Source organism: Sus scrofa, chromosome 13 (assembly GCF_054392235.1).
Source record: "Sus scrofa isolate SSC_HxYL_T2T_F1_AM1 chromosome 13, Sscrofa_HxYL_maternal_Yorkshire_Landrace_v2.0, whole genome shotgun sequence".
Classification (NCBI taxonomy): domain Eukaryota; kingdom Metazoa; phylum Chordata; class Mammalia; order Artiodactyla; family Suidae; genus Sus; species Sus scrofa.
Window position 1 is genome coordinate 98,504,791 of NC_139395.1, and position 20,976 is coordinate 98,525,766.

At 36.4% G+C, this 20,976-nt stretch overlaps 1 protein-coding gene across 8 annotated transcripts in view; it reads left to right on the forward strand.

Annotated features, from left to right (window-relative positions):
• The window catches only part of U2SURP (U2 snRNP associated SURP domain containing), a 55,386-nt gene that overhangs the window by 29,202 nt on the left and 5,208 nt on the right, over positions 1 to 20,976 (forward strand). For 4 of the 8 annotated variants that reach the window (XM_013982108.3, XM_021069583.2, XM_013982107.3 and 1 more), the window contains 11 exons: positions 967 to 1,129; positions 1,528 to 1,607; positions 2,290 to 2,377; positions 3,568 to 3,690; positions 5,098 to 5,254; positions 6,106 to 6,201; positions 6,917 to 6,983; positions 11,079 to 11,238; positions 16,134 to 16,244; positions 19,060 to 19,178; positions 20,519 to 20,695. In XM_013982108.3, the coding sequence (XP_013837562.1) occupies positions 967 to 1,129; positions 1,528 to 1,607; positions 2,290 to 2,377; positions 3,568 to 3,690; positions 5,098 to 5,254; positions 6,106 to 6,201; positions 6,917 to 6,983; positions 11,079 to 11,238; positions 16,134 to 16,244; positions 19,060 to 19,178; positions 20,519 to 20,695 (1,341 nt within the window). The remainder of the gene's footprint in view (positions 1 to 966; positions 1,130 to 1,527; positions 1,608 to 2,289; positions 2,378 to 3,567; positions 3,691 to 5,097; positions 5,255 to 6,105; positions 6,202 to 6,916; positions 6,984 to 11,078; positions 11,239 to 16,133; positions 16,245 to 19,059; positions 19,179 to 20,518; positions 20,696 to 20,976) is intronic. The other 4 variants (XM_021069580.2, XM_084989939.1, XM_084989938.1 and 1 more) reach the window with 1 other exon arrangement.

A 20,976-nucleotide genomic window follows, 5' to 3' on the forward strand; every position in this document is an offset into this window, starting at 1 on the left:
CTGCAAAGCTTCATCATGGAGTGTAATATGTGGCCACTCTGGAAGTGTATTATTATTAAGTGCTCAGTCAGCATTGTTATAATGCAGTTAGCCTGGTTTAAGAAGCAGAAGCAGATTTAACGTTCAGAGGAAGTTCTGCGTACCTGATGGGAAAAAAGGCTAAAGTAATTTTTAGTTTACAGGATTATATACTTCACTGTATAGTCCATAAATCTTAATACTAGTTGCATTGATGCATTGTTTGTGAGAATATTTGCTAATAGATAATTATACTGTCTGAGAGTGTATTTGCTTCTGAAGCTGTATGTTCATCATTACTTTTGCCCAGGGATCTGCTTACTCAGTCCATAGAGTAAATCTGGCTGCCTCTTGTTTTCATAAATAAAGTTTTTCTTGGACACAACTATACCCACTCCTTTACATGTATGGTTGCTTTTGTGTTACAGCAGCAAAGTTGAGGAACTGACAGAGACTCTATGGCCTTCATAGCCTAAAATATTTCTCTCTGGGCCTTTCTTTACAGGAAAAGTTTGTCAATCCTTGATTTGTAGCTTGTCCTCATCCTATGCATAGGATATACTTTAACAGACTTCCTTGAAAGGAGAGTGAAAAATATGAAGGTTTTTTTTTTTTTTTTTCTTTTCTCTCCAGTGTAATAGGATAGTAGGACTGGGACACTCTCAAAGACTCTTGAAAAAATACCTATAATTTTAAATTTGCTTAATTTGTAAACTGTGAAAGTCACTGAAATAATTTATTAGTTCCTGAAAAAATATCCTTCCCCATATAAGTTTTCCAAAAAAATTGTAACATTTGGAATATGTAACACAAATCAGACTTAACACAATTTAGTCTTCAGAATTTTATCTGACTGTGTTTTAAAGACAATAGTTTGTCAGTAGGAACTATAATGGCGTTTAAAGTTTGTATCTATAAATATTTATAAGTTAAAAAATTTGTATTCAGACAGAGGGACAAATTAGAAGAAATTCTGCGGGGGTTAACGCCAAGGAAAAATGATATTGGAGATGCAATGGTTTTCTGTCTTAATAATGCTGAAGCTGCTGAAGAAATAGTAGATTGCATTACTGAGTCATTGTCCATCTTAAAGACACCCCTTCCCAAAAAGGTATGGGAATGATTTCTCTTTGTGGAACTTCTAAGTAAAAGATAATAGTTGATTTCTTTTGGGATTGAAATTGGTTTCTGTTTTAAATGAAAGACTTAACTGAAGAAATCTTTCCCATGCAGTTTTATTTTCCTTCTGCTTGGGGAGGTTGGATGATACTCAAGTTACCAACAGGTTGAAATATAAATGAATGACAGGTTTTATCCCTATCAAAGTCATGGTGTAGTGATACCGAATTTCTTATAGCTTGTCTAATTAGTTATGATTTTTAAATCATAGGTAAACATCAGCCTTAAGATCTTGATTCAAAAAATTTGAATAAGGGATTTTTTTTAAAAGATATATTTTCTGTTGATTTTTATTTTTAATCTGTTTTGTGTTACCTTTTGGCTTTCTAGATTGCCAGATTATATTTGGTTTCTGATGTGTTATACAACTCTTCAGCCAAAGTTGCCAATGCTTCCTATTATAGAAAATTGTAAGTATAGTGGTGTAAGCAGATATTCCTAAAATAAAATATTTAAGGGTAAGGAGCTCAAAAAAGAGGATAGTTTTTGATAATTAATACCCTCAATAATAAGAAATTTGAATTTCTACATAGTTGTAGAATTTTCAAAAAAATTGGATTGTGTTGAACTAAACTGTATTCATCTCTTGATAAACTTGATAATAGAACAAATAGGAAGAGTCAAAATATGACTTTATTTCTATTGCATATTTAGTCACTTGTATAATAAATAAGCTGAAACAGTAGAAGTAATGGCAAATATAAATAACTCTTCCTCAGTTCCCCTGAGTTCCTTTTTGGTGTTAGGGAAGCCTTTCTTTAGAAACTGACTCTGAAGAGAAATTTAGATATATTGGTCCTAATCTTAATTCTGCTTAATTTTGTGGACTAGGTGGACTACTATCCTGGCTGTGAAGTTTGTTTTTGATCAAGGGAACTAGTTCTTAAAACTCTAGGAGATTTTGTAGAAGAAAATTTCAGAATAATAGGTGTTAAAGTTATAGTTTTAAAGTTTAAACACCTAGTTCTTGAATTACTTGATTATTTATGAAATTTAAAAAGTCTAGAAGTGGTTTTCGTTGGCTAGCATGCTGAAGTGGATAGGGATTTTAAAGCAAATTCTATTGTAAAAGATATATTATTTGAATTTCAGTTTTGAAACAAAGTTATGTCAGATATTTTCAGACCTCAATGCTACCTATCGTACAATTCAAGGCCATTTACAGTCTGAAAACTTCAAGGTACGTTTATTGTTTGATTATTTTTGTCCTGCTGTTTTAAATGAGACATGGAGGCAAGGAAGCACATTGGAGGGCTAGAAGAGTATTAAGCCAAGTGTAAGACATAACTTACATGTTTGAAAAATTGTTGTAAAATTTACTGCCGTTTTGGAGATCCCATTGTGGCTCAGCAGGTTAAGGACCCTATGTTGTCTTTGTGAAGATGTGGGTTCAATCTCTGGCCTCAGTGGGTTAAGGATCCAGTGTTGTCGAAAGCTGTGGTGATTCAACTCCTGGCCCAGGAACCTCCATGTGCCGCAGGTGCAGCTATTAAAAAAAAAAAAAAAAAAAAATTTACTACCATTTTACTTTCAGTATCAAAAAAATCTGAAATTTTAAAATATATCTAGTTAGATTATTTGGTGTCTGTTTTAGTTTTAAGAATTTTATTTAAGTTATAAGTCTTCTCTTCACAGAAAACATTCAGAAGTTTACCTGTTTTGTAGTGGTATATCTAATTTGGCCCAATTAGGAATATACATTTTAGTTATTCATGTTTAGAAAGTATATTCAGTTATTAATTTTTTAATAAAGCTGCTCTTAATCTGTAGACCAATGTTAAGCCAAAAGAAAATACTTGTAGTTGAAAAAAATAAGTATACTTTCTTGAAAAGAAGATTGATTAAGGAAATTTTAAGCTTGAGAACATGCCCAAAGATCCCACCATTTAGGGGGATCAAACAAGCAACTTCATTAAAAAATTTTTGACCTTAAATTTTGATCATAAAACAGCTTATAGAAAAGTTGAAGGATGGGATAGAGAATAAAGCTAGAATCAGGAAGTACTTCATCAGACCTTAAAGGAATTCAGATCAAAACTTGGCTACCTTGATATCCAACTTTCTTAAGTTTCTTAGCTAGTATTTCCTAGAATGTGACCTCATGTGTACCACCAGTGGTATGGGACCTTGATCTTTGATGGCCAAGAGCAAACAGTTACTGTTTGTTTTTTATTTGTTCTTAGTTTCTGTCCCCTTTAAATTGGGAAGTAATACTGATTTTTAAAAAAGATATTGTAAATATTTGTCCTCTGAATTTTAAAAAGAATATTGGTTTAAAGGAAAATACAGCAACTTGTGATGGTACTTGATCATGAGCTAAGTTTGATATGTGTTGCCCTAAAAAATAATTCATTGTCTTTTTCCTATTAGCAACGGGTAATGACCTGCTTTAGAGCGTGGGAAGATTGGGCAATTTATCCAGAACCATTTTTGATCAAACTACAAAATATTTTCTTAGGACTTGTAAATATTATTGAAGAAAAGGAAACAGAGGTAGGCACTCAGTGTATTTGTCTGATTACCTTAAAATTTATTTCTGGGGATGCTGTGGAGGTGTGATGTATTACAGATATGAATAACATTTCCTTGTGAAAAATACCTATTTACCATTAAATAGTGGATTTGTTCCTGGAATTGCTGGATCCCAGGAGCTGAAATGACTTGTAACAAGGCTTCTCTGTTTTGTGTCCTTATGTGAAACTTGATGACTTTTTTTTTAATTTGATGACATGGAAAGATTTATTGCATATTAGTAGAAAAATGAGTAATAGAGCAATATATGTAGCATGGTTTCATTTTGTTAAACTAAGGATAGCTATGTAAGTAAATATGTAAAGAAAATGCACCACAGTGATAGCAGATTCTGTTTATCACCATTCTGTTTTTTTTTTTTTTTTTTTACCTCCTCAATAGTTCTTAAAGCCTTTATCTTCATTTCTACCATCCTAACCCAGCTATCTCTTGTCACTTTCACTCTACAAGTTACTTCTTAGTGGCTTCCCTGCTCTGACCACATGGTGTTTGTATCAGTTTTTTAACTATGTTTCCTCTTAGCATAGACCTTTGTACCCATTCTTTCCTCTTTCTGGAACACCTCCTCTTTACCTGAAACCCTTCAGAGTTTAGTTTGGGCATAAATTCATTGAACCATCTCAGACTTTTTAGGTGGAACCAACTTATTACACATTCTAATAATGTGATACATCTCTTTGTTGTAGTAGTCATTGTATATTGTTGTGATTGTCTGATTGCCTGCTCCTTCTCTACACTTCTGCCCACACTCCTCCATCTCCCAATTCTACTAATCTCTGTGACAGGAAGGACTAAGGACCAAAGCCTGATTTTTGCTTATCATTGTATCCTTAGTGCCTCACATGGTACTTGGCATCATTAAGTACTTGGTAAATATTAAGTACTTGGTAAATATTGCACAAATGGGGAGTTTCCATTGTGGCTCAGTGGGTTAAGAACCTGACTAGTATCCATGAGGATGTTGGTTCAATCCCTGGCCTCATTCAGTGGATTAAGGAGTTGGCATTGCTCCAAGGTACAGCATTATAGATGCAGCTTGGATCTGGCGTTGCTGTGGCTGTGGCGTAGGCCTGCGGCTATGGCTCAGATTAGACCCCTAGCCTGGGAACTTCCATATGCTGTGAGTGTGGCCCTAAAAAGAGCCTCCCCCCAAAAAAAACACAATTGCACAAATGACTGCTGCTTTTTCAGACTGGACAATTAAAAATATATTCTTATTATGTCCTCACATTTTACCTGGGAATGTGAATATCCAGCTGGTTGGTTTATACTGGATTGGATTGCAAATTAATCATTTAGCAATATGACTTTTATTAAGCCAGAAAGAAAATATTACAGTAGTTATTACAGTAGTGTGTGAATTCGTAGGATGTACCAGATGACCTTGATGGTGCCCCCATTGAGGAAGAGCTTGATGGTGCACCTCTAGAAGATGTGGATGGAATTCCTATTGATGCTACTCCCATTGATGATCTTGATGGAGTCCCTATAAAAAGTCTTGATGATGATCTTGATGGAGTGCCTTGTAAGTTCAGATTTCAAGCTTATTTAATCTAGCTAATAAGTTTGAGTCCAAAACTAATTTCCACACATGCTGATATGGAAAAAGTTTATACCTTCTGAATAAGGTGTCAGTCATTAAATTTTTGTTTTTTATTTCGGACTTTTCAAAATTCAGATACCCAGTAATACATTTGATTGTGCCAAGAAAAAGTTTTCTTTCTGGTCACGTTTCTTTTTTGGGACAGTCAGCCTGTTATAATATTAGTGAGTTTCTCTTGTCTTAATTATCAGAAAACTGTAGGCAAAATCTTCAATTGTATGTGTAATCCCAGATGCTTGGATTTATCTGTTTTATTTTATTATTAGTTTTCCTAACGTATAGGCTCAGTTTCCCTGGCTGCCTGAAATCATTTTTGGAAATAGGTGTACATAATCTTTAGTACGTTTGGATTATATGTTAAAATATTGATTAATATATGAATTTTACATTTTTAGTTGAATTTTTTTATTAAAGTATAGTTGACAATGTGTCAATTTCTGCTGCACTGCAAAATAACTCAGTCATACATATGTGTACCTTCCCTTCCTTATATTATCTTCCATCATGGTCAAATTCTACATTTTAAACAATAATTAGATAAAGGTACTAAAGATTTTATTTTCTCAGTTACTCCATTTGCTTGAAATAACCACCTCTGTGGTCTGGTTGGTTGATACATACAGTATTAGTAGTCGTAATCTTTGTCCATGACATTAGCATTACTAGTACATGTATGACTTTATTTAACTTTACTTTTTAATAACATAGTGAATACTCATGAGCTCTTTAAGTCGTCCTCTAGCTGTCAGGGTTAATGGCTCATCTTTCTTCAGTGGATGCAACTGAAGACTCAAAGAAGAATGAGCCTATATTTAAAGTTGCCCCGTCAAAATGGGAAGCTGTAGATGAATCTGAATTGGAAGCACAGGGTAAGTAAAAGTATAGTAAATATTGAAGCTTTAAAAAAATTGAGCACTTAAAATTTTACCAAATCATCAGTGTGTATGCTCATGTATGTTTTTCATGTATGCTTTCCTTTTGTATTTTATAGTGTGATTCAACCTTCAGACTTGGTGTGATCATATTTTATGTATAGTGACTAAGTTTCATTGTGATTGTTAAAATTTTCTTAGATCCTTCAGCTTGGATGCTTTGAGAGTAATCAGAGAAGTCACTAAAAACCTTTTAGGTTAAGTCACTTCAGTAGAAAATGTAGGTGGGAAGCTGTACCTATTTGGAAATTTACTTAGAGGTTAGTTTCAGAAAAACTAAAGCTTTGTCGCTTCTATAATGCTTGACTTATTAGATGCAATTTAGACCTGCCTTTCGTACTTGCTTGGACATGTATCATAGTGCTTATAATCTATAATTGTTCCTTTAATTTTGTAGATTCTAATGAAATCTTACCATCTAGCACAAAAATAAGGATGACATTATTTGTCACTTCATGAATTTGAATAAAATTATAGGGTAGGTGTGAGGAAAGAAATAGATTTAGTACTTAGAAATGGCTATTCAAAGAAAAGATAAATGTAGAGAACTTCTGTAATATAAACTCAGTTCTAAAGTTGGGCTTCTGCTGTGCTACTGCAAAAATGCTAATTTACCTTATGGAATTACACCCTTTTTTTTCCTTCCCTTCAGCTGTAACAACTTCTAAATGGGAGTTATTTGACCAGCATGAAGAATCAGAAGAAGAAGAAAATCAAAAGTAAGAATCTAAGTTTTGAATATACACAGTTTCTTATTGCACATATGCACTCCCTTTTCCGTTGAGGTATGCTTAAAATAATTGTGAAGAGGAAAACTTCACTCTTAAAAAATTTGTTAAGAGGATCATTTTTAGTTCCTCATTGTTTTCCCAGTGAACAAAGAGCTTAGCTTTCTGGCCTTGATGCATCTGGTTTCACTTGGCTTTTGAGTCTTTTTCTATGCTAGGTTATGCATTCTCATTTTGTAGTTACAGAATGGTCAACTGCATTTATTTCAAATCTGTCATCAAGTATTGTTTTGGCTCCACAAAAAGTGATTTTTAAAATGTGAATGGGAAAGTTATGCTTTTTGGGGGAATTCTTGTTCATTGCTGAGAAAAATAATGCATTACGACCATTCTTTTATGTTATTGAAATGTAAATATCTCAGAAGAACAGAATTAAAAAAAATGCTTTCTTTTATTGCATAGAAAGATCATAATTGTGAATTTGCTCTTTGGTAATTATCCCCAATAGTTTTTGAATTTAACACTGAATATGTTTTAGAAATTCCTGCTCCCAAAATTATCCTGCAAGTTTATGTTGGTAATTTTTAGGTAGTACTTGATAGCTTTTAAAATCGTTGCAAAGGAATTTTTTTTTTTTAATAGGGAAAGATGGCATGAAGAACACAAAGCAGAAGTTTCTGATTTAAAAAAACTATTTATTGTTTTCAGATGGAAGAATAAACAAAAATCCCTTTGTGTTCCAGCAAAATTTGAGCATTTGTTTGGATTTAATAACTAGGTATTAGTAGGAGTTCCCCTTGTGGCACAGTGGTTAACAAATCCAACTAAGAACCATGAGGTTGCGAGTTCGATCCCTGGCCTTGCTCAGTGAGTTAACGAACTGGCGTTGCTGTGAGCTATAGTGTGGGTTGCAGATGGGGCTCGGATCCCATGTTGCTGTGGCTCTGGTGTAGGCTGGTGGCTACAGCTCCGATTAGACCCCTAGCCTGGGAACCTCCATATGCCGCGGGAGCTGCCCAAGAAAATGGCAAAAAGACAAAAAAAACAAAACAAAACAAAAAAGTTTTAGTAGCATTTAGATTTAAGGAAATCAGATCAGTCAGCATTTTTGAAAACAGTTTGATATGATGAGAAAAACTTGGCAGCAGTGATGTCTTTCTAGAAAGAGTGTGATCAGAACAAATTTAGCAATGATTATGACAACATATTTACAAAACATAAATGTGGTTCACCTATTAGAAATACCTATCTGAGGCTGTTAGGAGTACAGGAATTGCAAACAGCACAATTTGCTTTTATTTTTTAATGTCTGCAATCCCATCATTAATTAGTAAACATCTGTTAGCATTGTAGAAGCATTGCTTTTTAAAATAAGTATGTGTACTCATGAAATAATTATTTAACCTTTAAGGTAAAGAAGGGTAGAAAAGCTCTTGCTAACTCACATATTGTTCAAGTGGTTTTATTTCTAAAGTTACTAAGTTTTTGCAACAAATTTGATATTATTTGAAATGCAAATGCATTTTAGTGTTGATGCTGTAATCATATATTCATTTAGTGAAGCATGGATCACTGAAAATATAACTTACATTTTTTACTTTTTCCTAGGAGCTTCAAATAAGTTATGATAACATAAAAATAACTTACAAGAAAGAACAAAGCAGGGGGAAAAAAAAAACTTTCATGCACAACTTTCTGGTCCTTGAAATTTTCTTGCACTTCACTACTGCTCTCTAGTGGCTGAATCCAAAATGCCTTTTTTACCAAGGAACTGCATTTTGACACTAGTAATTACTATATTATATATGGCAGAAATGTGATATTTAAAAAATATAGCATTACTTTTGCTTTGTAGAAAAGTTTCAGATAGTACTTTAATTTCGTTTGTAATGAATTCTGTATGGATTTAGAGACTTGAATTTAGAGTCTTGAATTTCCATGTCTTAAATGGTATGATAAATATTTGGTGTCTTGCCACTTAGATCCTTTCTCTGTATATATAAAAACATGAATCTCTAGGAGTTCCCATCCTGGTGCAGCAGAAACCAATCCTACTAGGAACCATGAGGTTGTGGGTTCGATCCTTGGCCTGGCTCAGTGGGTTAAGGATTTGGCATTGCCCTGAGCTGTGGTGTAGGTCGCAGATGCGGCTTGGATCCCACAATGCTGTGGCTGTGGTGTAGACCGGCAGCATAGCTCCAATTAGACCCCTAGCCTGGGATCCTCCATATGCCACAGGTGTGGCCCTAAAAAGAAACAAAACAAAACATGCGTATCTATATAAAGCATAAATTGTATAATGTTATACATGCTATTCTGTGACCCATGTTTTTCACTCATATGTTTAAAGAACTTAATTTTTCCATGTCAGTCCATAATGTTTATTTGCTCTGTATTCATCCATGGTTGAAAGCAAACATTCAGATAAGTGTGTAAGGAAGTTTATCAAGGAATATTTCAAATAGCAAAAATAATTTTTTTGAAAAAATTGTAAATAACATCCTGGAATTGGTTAAGTAGTTTCCATTGCATAGATACCACATTTTCATTAACTGTATCGTGTCCTTATTGATTTTTTCCCAGAATAAGCCTTCAATAAATATCTGTATGCGTGCACATGTGTGCGCATGCATGCCCACGCACACACACAGTTTAACCTCTTAAAATCTGGAACACTTGTAAAACTATTATGCACCATAAAACAGGAAATTCTTGTTTCAAAAAGTTAACTGAAAGCTGTATGTAGAAAGTTTCTGACAAATTAATGAGAAATATTAATAAATTTTTTTCCAAAAAGAAAATATACATTTTATTCATTGGTTTTGACTTTTTTCTCTTTTTCCTCAACTAAACAGTTGAATGGAAGCCACTTACGGCATATGGAAGTTCCCAGGCTAGGAGCCACAGCTGCTAGCCTATACTATGCCCACACCAATGCGGGATCCAAGCCTAGTCTCACCACAGCACAGCTCACGGCAGTTCTGGATCCTTAACCCACTGAGCAAGGCCAGGGATTGAACCCGCATCCTCATGGATGCTGGTTGGGTTTGTAACTTGCTGAGCCACAACGGGAACTCCCCCTGCCTTTCTTTTTAAAAGTCACTTCATTCTTTGTACTTCAGTGACATGGAAGAATATGTGTCACTCGTATTCTAGCAGTCATGATCAGCTTTACACATAGTTGTTGCCTGTCTGTTCCCACTAGATTGCTTCTTGGAAGGACAGAGAATTTTTCTTCTTTGTATCCTTAGCTATGATAGTCATTCAGTTTTCCATTTTCTTTTTATCTGACATAGAACCAGTAAAACTATCATAATCAAATATGATATGATATGTGAGCTGATATTATGTGTTAAATAGATAAGGTGCATTTTTTCATAGTAACTGTGTGACTCAAACTCATGATAAACTCATGATAAACTCATTTGGCTTTTTAAACATTAACCATCATGAAATCACTCTGAACTCTGAAGTATGCAGAAATTGATTTAGTCATTTCATTTAACTGCTGCAAGGAAAGTTTGTGGCAGAGTGAAAAGCACAGAAATAACATTAACATAAGGAGAATTTTAAAAAGTATACTTACATTGAAATTCAAACTTTCTGTGGAGGAAATATAAGAGTTTTATAAAATTTTGGAGTTCCCATCATGGTGTAGTGTGGTTAACGAATCCGATTAGGAATCATGAGGTTGCGGGTTCGATCCCTGGCCTTGCTCAGTGGGTTAAGGATCCGGCGTTGCCGTGAGCTGTGGTGTAGGTTGCAGATGCGGCTCGGATCCTGCTCGGATCCTGCGTTGCTGTGGCTCTGGCGTAGGCCGGCAGCTACAGCTCCGATTAGACCCCTAGCCTGGGAACCTCCATATGCCGCGAGAGCTGCCCAAGAAAATGGCAAAAAGACAAAAAAAAAAAAGTTTTATAAAATTTTATATTAATTATTTTGTAAAAAATGTGAGTGATAAATTATCTTCTCACATTAACATCATTCAGGCTCTAAGGCAGTAAAAAATCAAAAAGCCATACTGAAAATGTAAACCTCACCCCCTGCCCCGCTTTGACTTGCCATGTATTCTGCTTATTTCCAAAGTCAAGAAGAAGAAAGTGAAGATGAAGAAGATACTCAAAGTTCCAAATCTGAAGAACATCATTTGTACTCTAATCCAATCAAAGAAGAAATGACTGAGTCCAAGTTCTCAAAGTACTCTGAAATGAGTGAGGAAAAACGAGCTAAACTCCGTGAAATTGAGGTTAGTATTGCATTGAAGTTTACACTGTCTGAACTGGCTTTCTTTCCACTTTTACCACCAAACTGTGCTTCCTCTTGGCATCGTATGTTGTTTCATACTGTTCCCTCTCTGGAAACCTTCATACCAGCTATCTTCCTTCAGGCCTCTTAGTTCAAGCATCTCATCTTTCTTATTAACCTTTTCTTAATCTTCTGGATTTGCTTACTTTTCCACATTTATTTCTGTTGTAATTTTACATATATTGTGGTGTGCCTATTATTTTTTTTTCTTGTTTGCTTGTTTAATGTCTGTCTCTATTCCCAAGTAGGCTTTGCTTTCCGCAAGTGGCAGGGACCATTTGTTTTGTCTGTTTATCATTGTATCTCCAGTACCTGGCACATAGGAAATCCTCTGCAGATATTGAAATAATGAATAGATTCTATCTCGCTTTATGAAGTCCATCCTGCTTTTAGTTTATATCATATGTGACAAAAGTGAGATTTTCTGGCATGTTCAAGTTCTGTGCACATAGTTCTATACTAGGCTTATTTTAGTGTCTGCACAGGTGATGGAAGAGAGTACATATTGAGTGAGGCTTAGCAATAAGAAGGGGAATAATTTTATAAAAGACTATAAACTCTCAAGACTTTTTTCTCCTTTTTTAAGAAAAATTACCAAAGGTATTCAGACATGTCAGGGAGGGGAGAGTTTTATAATGGGAACATTCCTTATTCCTTGCTCCAAGGCGATGAAACATATCCAGTAAAAGTGTTAGCAGTAGTGTAACAGTCAGTACAAAATCTCAAGTGTATGTGAGAGTGAATTTTAATTATCTGTCCATTCATTTAACAGTATTTTATATGCTTACTATGTATCAGTGCTGGTCTCTTACTAACTTATAATGCCAACCATATTAATTACCTTATTTTTACTTCTCCACTACTTACTGTTTGGCTGGTATAAGTTCTTGCCCACTTTTTTCTCAGGTACCACCAAGCCAAAAAGTTAACAAAAAATGTTTTGTTTCAACCTTAACATAGAATTGGTATCCTGTCAATTAGTATGATGTCAATTATGAGAGGAGGGATTTTCAGGGTTAATAAGCTGATTCATTTTTCCTGAGGTATATTCATATACATTCTTCATAAAATTTTTAGGGAAATAAGATGTGTATCAGTGAATGCACTTACCTGTGGACCTTTTTCCAATTGCACATGCCCCATCTTAACGCTCAGGGCTCCCAGTCTTGCTGAACACTGCCTTACTGACCTAGTGGTATGAAGGCTGAGTTCAGTAAAATGTACTTTCTTGATAATAACCCTCTAATAAATATCAGAACAGACTAATTGTTCCTAAATGTTCTGTCTTCTTATTGTCTTAAAGAAAACCATTAGCTTTTTGTTAATTTCGGAGGTTCCACACTGTGTGTGTATATATGTGCTGTACATATGTGCATACACTGACACACCGTACATATATACACCCCCCCAAACACACACATTTCCTTACTTTATGTCCTCTTTAATAATCTGTGCCTGTCAGATGCTCAGCAATTGTTTCTCCTGCTTTCATAGTGCCTACCTTCTCACAATTTCCTCACCCTTTTGGAATTTGAACAGTGAGCCAAATCTTTTTTTTTTTTTTTTTTTTTTTTTTGTCTTTTTGCCATTTCTTGGGTTGCTCCCGTGGCATATGGAGGTTCCCAGGCTAGGGGTCTAATTGGAGCTGTAGCCACCGGCCTATGCCAGAGCCACAGCATCGCGGGATCCGAGCCGTGTCTGCGACCTACACCACAGCTCATGGCAACGCTGGATCCTTAACCCACTGAGCAAGGCCAGGGACCGAACCCACAAACCTCATGGTTCTTAGTCGGATTTGTTAACCACTGCGCCATGACGGGAACTCCCAAATCTTAATTTTAAATGTAGATCTTGACTTTGTTTTAAAATTATCTAATTGGGGTATGGCTCAGCTGGTTACGAACCCAACTAGTGTCCATGAGGGTGCAGGTTAGGTCCTTGGCCTCACTCAGTGGGTTAAAGGATCTGGTATTGCCATGAGCTATGGTGTAGGTCACAGATGCCACTTGGGTTCTGCATTGCTGTGGCTGTGGTCTAGTCCGGCAGCTGCAGCTCTGATTCAACCCCTAGCCTGGGAACTTCCATATGTCACAGGTGCGGCTCTGAAAAAGCAAAAACAAACAAAAAGAATAAAATTATCTAATTTTTCTCTCATTTCTTCTGGAGTAAAGATCCACAACTGGTAGCAAATTTCAGCTAGAGCTCAGGGCTCATGAACTTTATTCATGTGCTCTCTCTTCTTTGCCCCTAAATTTGATGTCAGTTTCTAAATTTAGAATTCAGTAACTACCTTTTTAATTGGAGAACCGTTAAAGAATAAAGTTATAATTAGTTTTATTATATATGATAGTATATATAGTGTGTATAATGTGTATATAATGTAGTTTTAATTTTAAAAACTCTTCTCTTCCCCAAATGTGTTGTAATAAAGATGTCCATAGCAGAACCTTTTTTAACCATGGGATTAATAAAAACCAAAGGATTTGTGTTCTAAAATATGACATTCTATGCAAAACACTTAGAAAACATGCAAGCATAGGATATTACAGTGTTTACTGGAAGCAAGTTTTTAATCTTTCAGATTCCACTTAGAGCAGTCTAGGCTACAGTTGTCTTTTTATTCTACTGTTGTTTCCATTTCTGCCAATAAGGGTTGGAGGAGTGGAGTACTCTGTGGGAAGCCAGGTGAAGGGTCGTCTTTGTTGTTGAACTAGAAAGATCCCTTTTCTGCCCCGATCCTTGGGGAAGGAGTAAATAGTTGAGTGTGGGAGGGTGATAACTTGGCACTGTCCAGGGCAACCAGGCAATAGATTGCTACTAGCCATTGCGTGATCTTCTCTTTTAGGTTCAGACCCTTTGTGACCTGTTTTCTGGGTGCCCCAGTCTTAGGCTTAGTCTTAGGCCATATCTGTGGGAACTATATTTAAGGATGCCTTTCTTTCCCTAATTTAACATTCATGTCTGTTGTTTGACTCTCAAATGCCTAACTTTTAAACTGGTGTTTACCACAAATATATTCTTTAGAACAGTCATTTCAGTCAGGGGAGGCTTCACACAGTGGTGAACTCAGATACTTGCATCTCACTATCTTTTTAAATGTAGTCGTTAGCACAAGAAAAAAAAAAAATGCAAAGACCTATGAGTTTTAAAAGAAGAGGAGAGAGCCTCAAAGCTCTGATTATTGGAAAGCCTCACTTGTAGGGAATGAAAAAAACCTAAAACAAATGAATCTTATTTTTTAACCATAAATAAAACATTTAGTTCACTTAAAGGGCATATCATTGTGCAATAAAATAGGGTAAGATGTTTGCATCTACAGTAATTCCATTAGACAAAAGTGTTTTCTCCTTAACATGAAATAAGATTAAACAGGTTTGGGACTGTAGCCCTGTGTTATAACACCTCCTCTAAGTCCTCATATGTAAGTCCACTGTGTATTTGTCTTCCTTTAGTTCAGTAAGGACATATCTGTCTATCTGTGTGTGTATGTGTGATGTGTGTGTATACACACACATATATATAAGATCAGCTAGCAATCTCTTGATAAACTCTAGGTGGTCAGCATTCTTTTGCAAATCATGCTGTAGTGAATTCTTTTATACAAAGAGCTTTGCTCACAATACAGATAAAAAAAATGGAATTAGAATTTTTAAAGATTTTTTTTGCAATCACCATACACTTTTGTATATTATTTTCTTTTTAATGGCTGTACCTATGGCATATGGAAGTTTTCAGACTAGGGGTCGAATCAGAGCTGCAGCTGAAGCCTTTGCCACAACACCACCAGATCTGAGCTGCATCTGTGACCTTTGCTGGGGCTTTTGGCAATGCTGGATCCTTAACCCACTGAGCAAGGCTAGGAATTGAACCTGCATCTTCACAGAGACTGTATCAGGTCCTTAACATGCTGAGACACAATGGGAACTCCAAATCACTATACTTTTAGTGTCTTAGAAGGTACGTTTTGTATGTGATTAACTTTTTTCTTGATGTCTTGATACCCAGTGATTGGACTCTAAAGAGTGAAACCTACAAGCTATATAGCTCTGTGTTTGTTCCTAGATGAGCTATAATCAGCATACTTCTCTCTCTCTTTTTTTTAATAGTTGTTTATCTTCTTTGTTCTGCTGGCTGTCTTGTTGAAAGTATGCTTGACTTTAGCAACATTGCCTTTCTGATTTTGGGGACCAGATACCAAATTCATTTTCGTTGTGTTGAGGAAAACATAGGTTCTTAAGGGCATGAATCATAGGTCATGGTTTTCAAGTCATCTCGTGGCTGTGCAAAGAGCCTGTGGGCCCATACCTGATCACTTGAGTTCTGCATAGCTGAGCTTGTCTGACAAGTGATCTTCAGATTAGAGAGTTGTATGTTTTTTGTTTTGTTTTGTCTTTTTGCCATTTCTTGGGCCGCTCCCATGGCATATGAGGTTCCCAGGCTAGGGGTCTAATCGGAGCTACAGCTCCCAGCCTACGCCAGAGCCACAGCATCGCGGGATCCGAGCCACGTCTGCGACCTACACCACAGTTCACAGCAACGCCGGATCGTTAACCCACTGAACAAGGGCAGGGATAGAACCTGCAACCTCGTGGTTCCTAGTTGGATTCGTTAACCACTGCGCCACGACGGGAACTCCAAGAGTTATATGTTGATGTTATATTTTGACTGAGTCCTGATCAGTTATTGTATGTTTTAATGCTTTATGTTGCTATATTTATTTTTCCTTTTTACACACTTATTTCAAAGAAGAGAACTTTTTTTTTTTAAAGGAGTAAAGCAGTGTTTGAGAAGCTGTAGTGATGAAAAGGTTTATTTTTAAAATGTCTTATTTTGCAGCTCAAAGTTATGAAGTTTCAGGATGAATTGGAATCTGGAAAAAGACCCAAAAAACCAGGCCAGAGCTTTCAGGAGCAAGTAGAACACTACAGAGATAAACTTCTTCAACGGGTAAGGAATAAGTATACTCAGTAATGTGCACTTTCCAGAATTATTTGTTTGACTCCCTACAATATTGGTATATTTCAGGAAAAGTCTATTTCAAATTATATCCTTTGTGTAAATGCTAAGTACTGGTAGACAGTTAGGAACATTTGAAATTTCACCATTTACAATTATTTTAACTTGGAAAAGGGTCTTAAGGCAATAGCATACTTATTATGGACACTACCTGTGGAACTGAAAATCTGCTAAGAGCCTGCTTTTGAAAGTAGAGGATCCTATAGGAAGAGTTACATTTGTGGTAGTGAGACACAAACAACCCTGAGAAGTAGCACAGAGACAGAGATGGAGTTAGGATTTGGAAAGTTCATTTAGGAACTTTTCCATTGTGTCCAAGGAGGGACAACAAGTGGTGGAATATGTCATCTGTGAATTCCAAGCTTTGAGGTACCCTGTATTCCTTACATAAAAAAGTATGTACGGCTTCACGGAGAATTTTAGAACAAGGAGGCACACATGATAATTGTTGAAAGGCCCCAGAAATTTTATTGGAACTCCTTCTATCTTGACTGTCATTACCAAAAGTTTATGTAGAGAGAAAAGTAGGAACAGCCAGAAGGGAGCTTAAAATCATACAAAGCTATTAATGGGGTTGGGAGAAGCAGTGTGGTAAAGCAGCTTTGGTGCTGCACAGAACTATTGGCTCCTGGTACCAACTTGCTGTGCCTCCCCATCACATCACTGAAACCTGCTTTTTCTGTGTGAAGCTGGGTTGATAATTCCAATTTTGCAGGATTGTAAATTAGGTAATGGCTACTATTACTCTTGAATTAATATGTTTAAAATATTCTAAGTATTATTTTTTTGTTTGTTTGTTTGTTTTTGTTTTTGTCTTTTTGTTGTTGTTGTTGCTATTTCTTGGGCCGCTCCCGCGGCATATGGAGGTTCCCAGGCTAGGGGTTGAATCGGAGCTGTAGCCACCGGCCTACGCCAGAGCCACAGCAACGCGGGATCCGAGCCGCGTCTGCAACCTACACCACAGCTCACGGCAACGCCGGATCGTTAACCCACTCAGCAAGGGCAGGGACCGAACCTGCAACCTCATGGTTCCTAGTCGGATTCGTTAACCACTGCGCCACGATGGGAACTCCTAAAATATTCTAAGTATTTTAACTGTAGTCTGATTTCTGTGAAATTATCAATCAGGAAAATACATCCCACACACAGGCCACCAGAGGAGGTCAACCTTTTTAACATCACTTTTAAAACTTGTACTCAGTATGTTGTATTTGAAAAAAAGATAAATGAGGTTATTTTTTTTAAAAAGATGTTATGTGGAGTTCCTGTTGTGGCTCAGTGGTTAACGAATCTGACTAGGAACCATGAGGTTGCAGGTTCGATCCCTGGTCTTGCTCAGTGGGTTAAGGATCTGGTGTTGCTGTGAGCTGTGGTGTAGGTTGCAGCCGTGGCTCGGATCCCGTGTTGCTGTGGCTCTGGTGTAGGCCGGTGGCTACATCTCCGATTAGACCCCTGGCCTGGGAACCTCCATATGCCACAAGAGCGGTCCAAGAAAATGGCAAAAAGACAAAAAAAAAAAAAAAAAAGATGTTATGTATCCTAACCTCCGTTAAGTCTCTTTGGAGATAGTGGCAGGTGTTTGATCTGCATGAGATTGTACCTTGAGATCCCCACTGGCCTGATGTAACACATGTATTACCATAAGTCTCCTTGCATTCCATGGTTGTAATTGGATAGGAGAATGCGTTCAGATTATCAACAGAGGTCATAATTTCAAGCGAGAAATGGGGACAATTGTAGTAGCTGGGGATAAGCAAATAAGTTATTTTTCTGGTTTATATGATTATATAGTTATGTAGTCGTTTCTACTTTTATATTTATTTTTTTGCTTTTTAGGGCTGCACCTGTGGTATATGTAAGTTCCTGGGCTAGGGGTTGGATTGGAGCTACAGCCTACCGGCTTAGTCCACAGCCGTAGCAATGCAGGATCTGAGCCACGTCTGCAGTCGACACCATAGCTCACTGCGACGCCAGATTCTTAACCCACTGAGCGAGGCCAGGGATGGAATCCGAATCCTCATGAATACTAGTTGGGTTTGTAACCCTCTGAACCACAACAGGAACTCCCAGTACATTTATAAATTACAATTTAAAATTTCCAGTATGATTGGTACTTGTTCTCTCTAATAAGAATTTCTGATGGATGATTATTATGAATAGCCATTTTTCCTTTTCGGCATGTTACTTTGATAAGCACTTTCCTTTGATTAAATCAACTTGATGTATAATTAAAATCACTACTACTGACATTTATTGTGGTTTGAGATGGAAAGGTCATTGGATTGTTAGCTTTTCCCCCTTATTTTTAAGCATAGAGACAGCACTTTATAGGTAATAGTTAATTGCCCCCGGCTGTAGAACTTCAGCTCATATCCAGACTGCACCATCCTTTGTGACCATTGGCATGGCACTTAACATTTCTGTGTCTGATTTTTCATCTCTGGAATGAGGGATAATCCTATTCCTCATGATGTTTTAAAGAATTTCATGAAATGGTATATGGCTAGTTTAATAATTGCTTGGCCTATGTAGATACTCAATAAAGGTTTAGCTGCTGTCACTGGTACCACTATTATGCAGTCTAAGTAGAAGAAATGACTCTTTTTCTGGAAGAGTAGATTTTTTTAAAAAAATAGTATACTCTAAGTAGTGATTTAAAAAATAGTTAACTAGAAGAGGAAATACTGTCAAATGAGATTAACTAGATTGGTTCTTTTTAATGACTAAATTTTTTTTCTTTTACCAGGAGAAAGAGAAAGAATTAGAAAGAGAACGAGAAAGAGATAAGAAGGATAAAGAAAAATTGGAATCTCGATCCAAAGACAAGAAAGAAAAAGATGAGTGTACTCCAACAAGAAAAGAAAGGTATACCATTTAAGCCTATACTGGTTTCAGGAGTTGGAATCTTGTTACATTTTGTGGTGTTTTCATCACTGGTGCCAACAAATTGGAAGTGTTTTGTTTTGTGGTAAACATGTTTGTTTGGCTTCTGCCTATAGGAGGCAGAATTAGCTGAGATATGGCGCCGTTAGTTGGCACTTGGCTTAGTTATCTGAGACATCATCCCTTTATGAGGTTCTTATGGTACCTTAGCCCTGGTTCAGTGCAAGAATTCAATTACCGTAATAGATATCGAACCAAAGGCTTAAGTAACTAAACAACTTACTAGATATTACGTTTTGCTCCAATGTAAGCATTTCATCTATGCTGAGGCTGCTACCTGTAAACCTGAGTCTCCTAGTCCTGTGTCAAAGGGAGATTGTGTACATAGGCCATAGAGACTAGGTCTTCACTTGAAGTCTTAATTCTGATCAAAATCACTTCTCTTTTAGTTTTTATTTCTTACTTTCACAGTTCCTGAATTTCTGATTAGTAGAGAAAATTATTTCAGTTAACAGAATTGAGATTTTCGTAGGAAAAATCAAGCAAATACACATAATTTTTGGCTTAGTCACTTTGTAATTGCAAATAACAGCTAATTGATTAAATAGTAAATCCATTGCTTTTTTGTTTTTCATTATTATTTTGATATAACTTCAGATATATTTACTAGAGTAGTATTAAGAAATCCCGGAGTTCCTTCATGGCTCAGTGGTTTAAGGATCTGGCATTGTCACTGCTGTGGCTTTGGTTACAGCTGTGGTGCGGGTTTGATCCCTGGCCCAGGAACTTCTGCATGCTGTGGGCACCCTCCCCTTCCAAAGAATTCCCAGATGTCTTTCACCCATCTTCCTCGAATGTTAAAATGTTTCTCCTTTTGCTTTATTTTCTTCTTCCCCTGCCTTTCCCTTCTATCTCCTAACCATTTAAGAGTAGCTTGCCTACATGATGCCCCATTTTCATACTCAACCACAATAAAAGTTTCAAGATAAAAACAAAAAAAGTTTCAACAGTAAGAAATTAACATTTTAAAAAACTATTACCTAATCAGAGACCTAGATGAAATTTTGTCCATTGTTCCAGTAATCTCTCTTAGGAGGAGAAAATCCAACTTAGTTGAATTTAGTTTTTGTTTAGATGAACCTGTCTATCTTTAAGACTTTTTTCTTGTTGTAAGGGGCTTGGAATGTTTTTGGAAAATAATAAAGTTAGCTGAAAAAAAGTTTAGTGTAAACTACTAGGAATTAAAAGCTAATTTAGTAGAAGGAGAATGAATACCTGATCCTTTGCTCACTTATGGAATGTTTGGGGGCTTTGTTCCATAGGAAAAGGCGACACAGTACGTCCCCTAGCCCATCTCGCAGTAGCAGTGGTAGACGTGTGAAATCCCCATCACCAAAATCGGAGCGATCAGAGCGTTCAGAAAGATCTCATAAAGAGAGCTCACGGTCCAGGTCATCTCACAAAGATTCTCCTAGAGATGTTAGCAAAAAGGCCAAAAGGTAAACACAAGTCATTTTTTGTAATATTTCAAATGCCAGTTTCCTTGTCATTCCACCAGCTTTTGAAAATAATTTGGTTGGCAGCCATTTTTTTCAAGGATTTTAGAAAACCCAAGGGACATACTTTCATTTTAGATTTGGTCCTTCCCATCCCCCCACCCCAGTCCCCTCATGACTGAAGGTACAAGAAAGCTTCCAAAAAGTGAAGACCAGCCAATTTTATTAAATTTCATATCCAGTTTCCTGTGGAAAAGGGATAGCTGCTTTACTTTTCTTTCTGC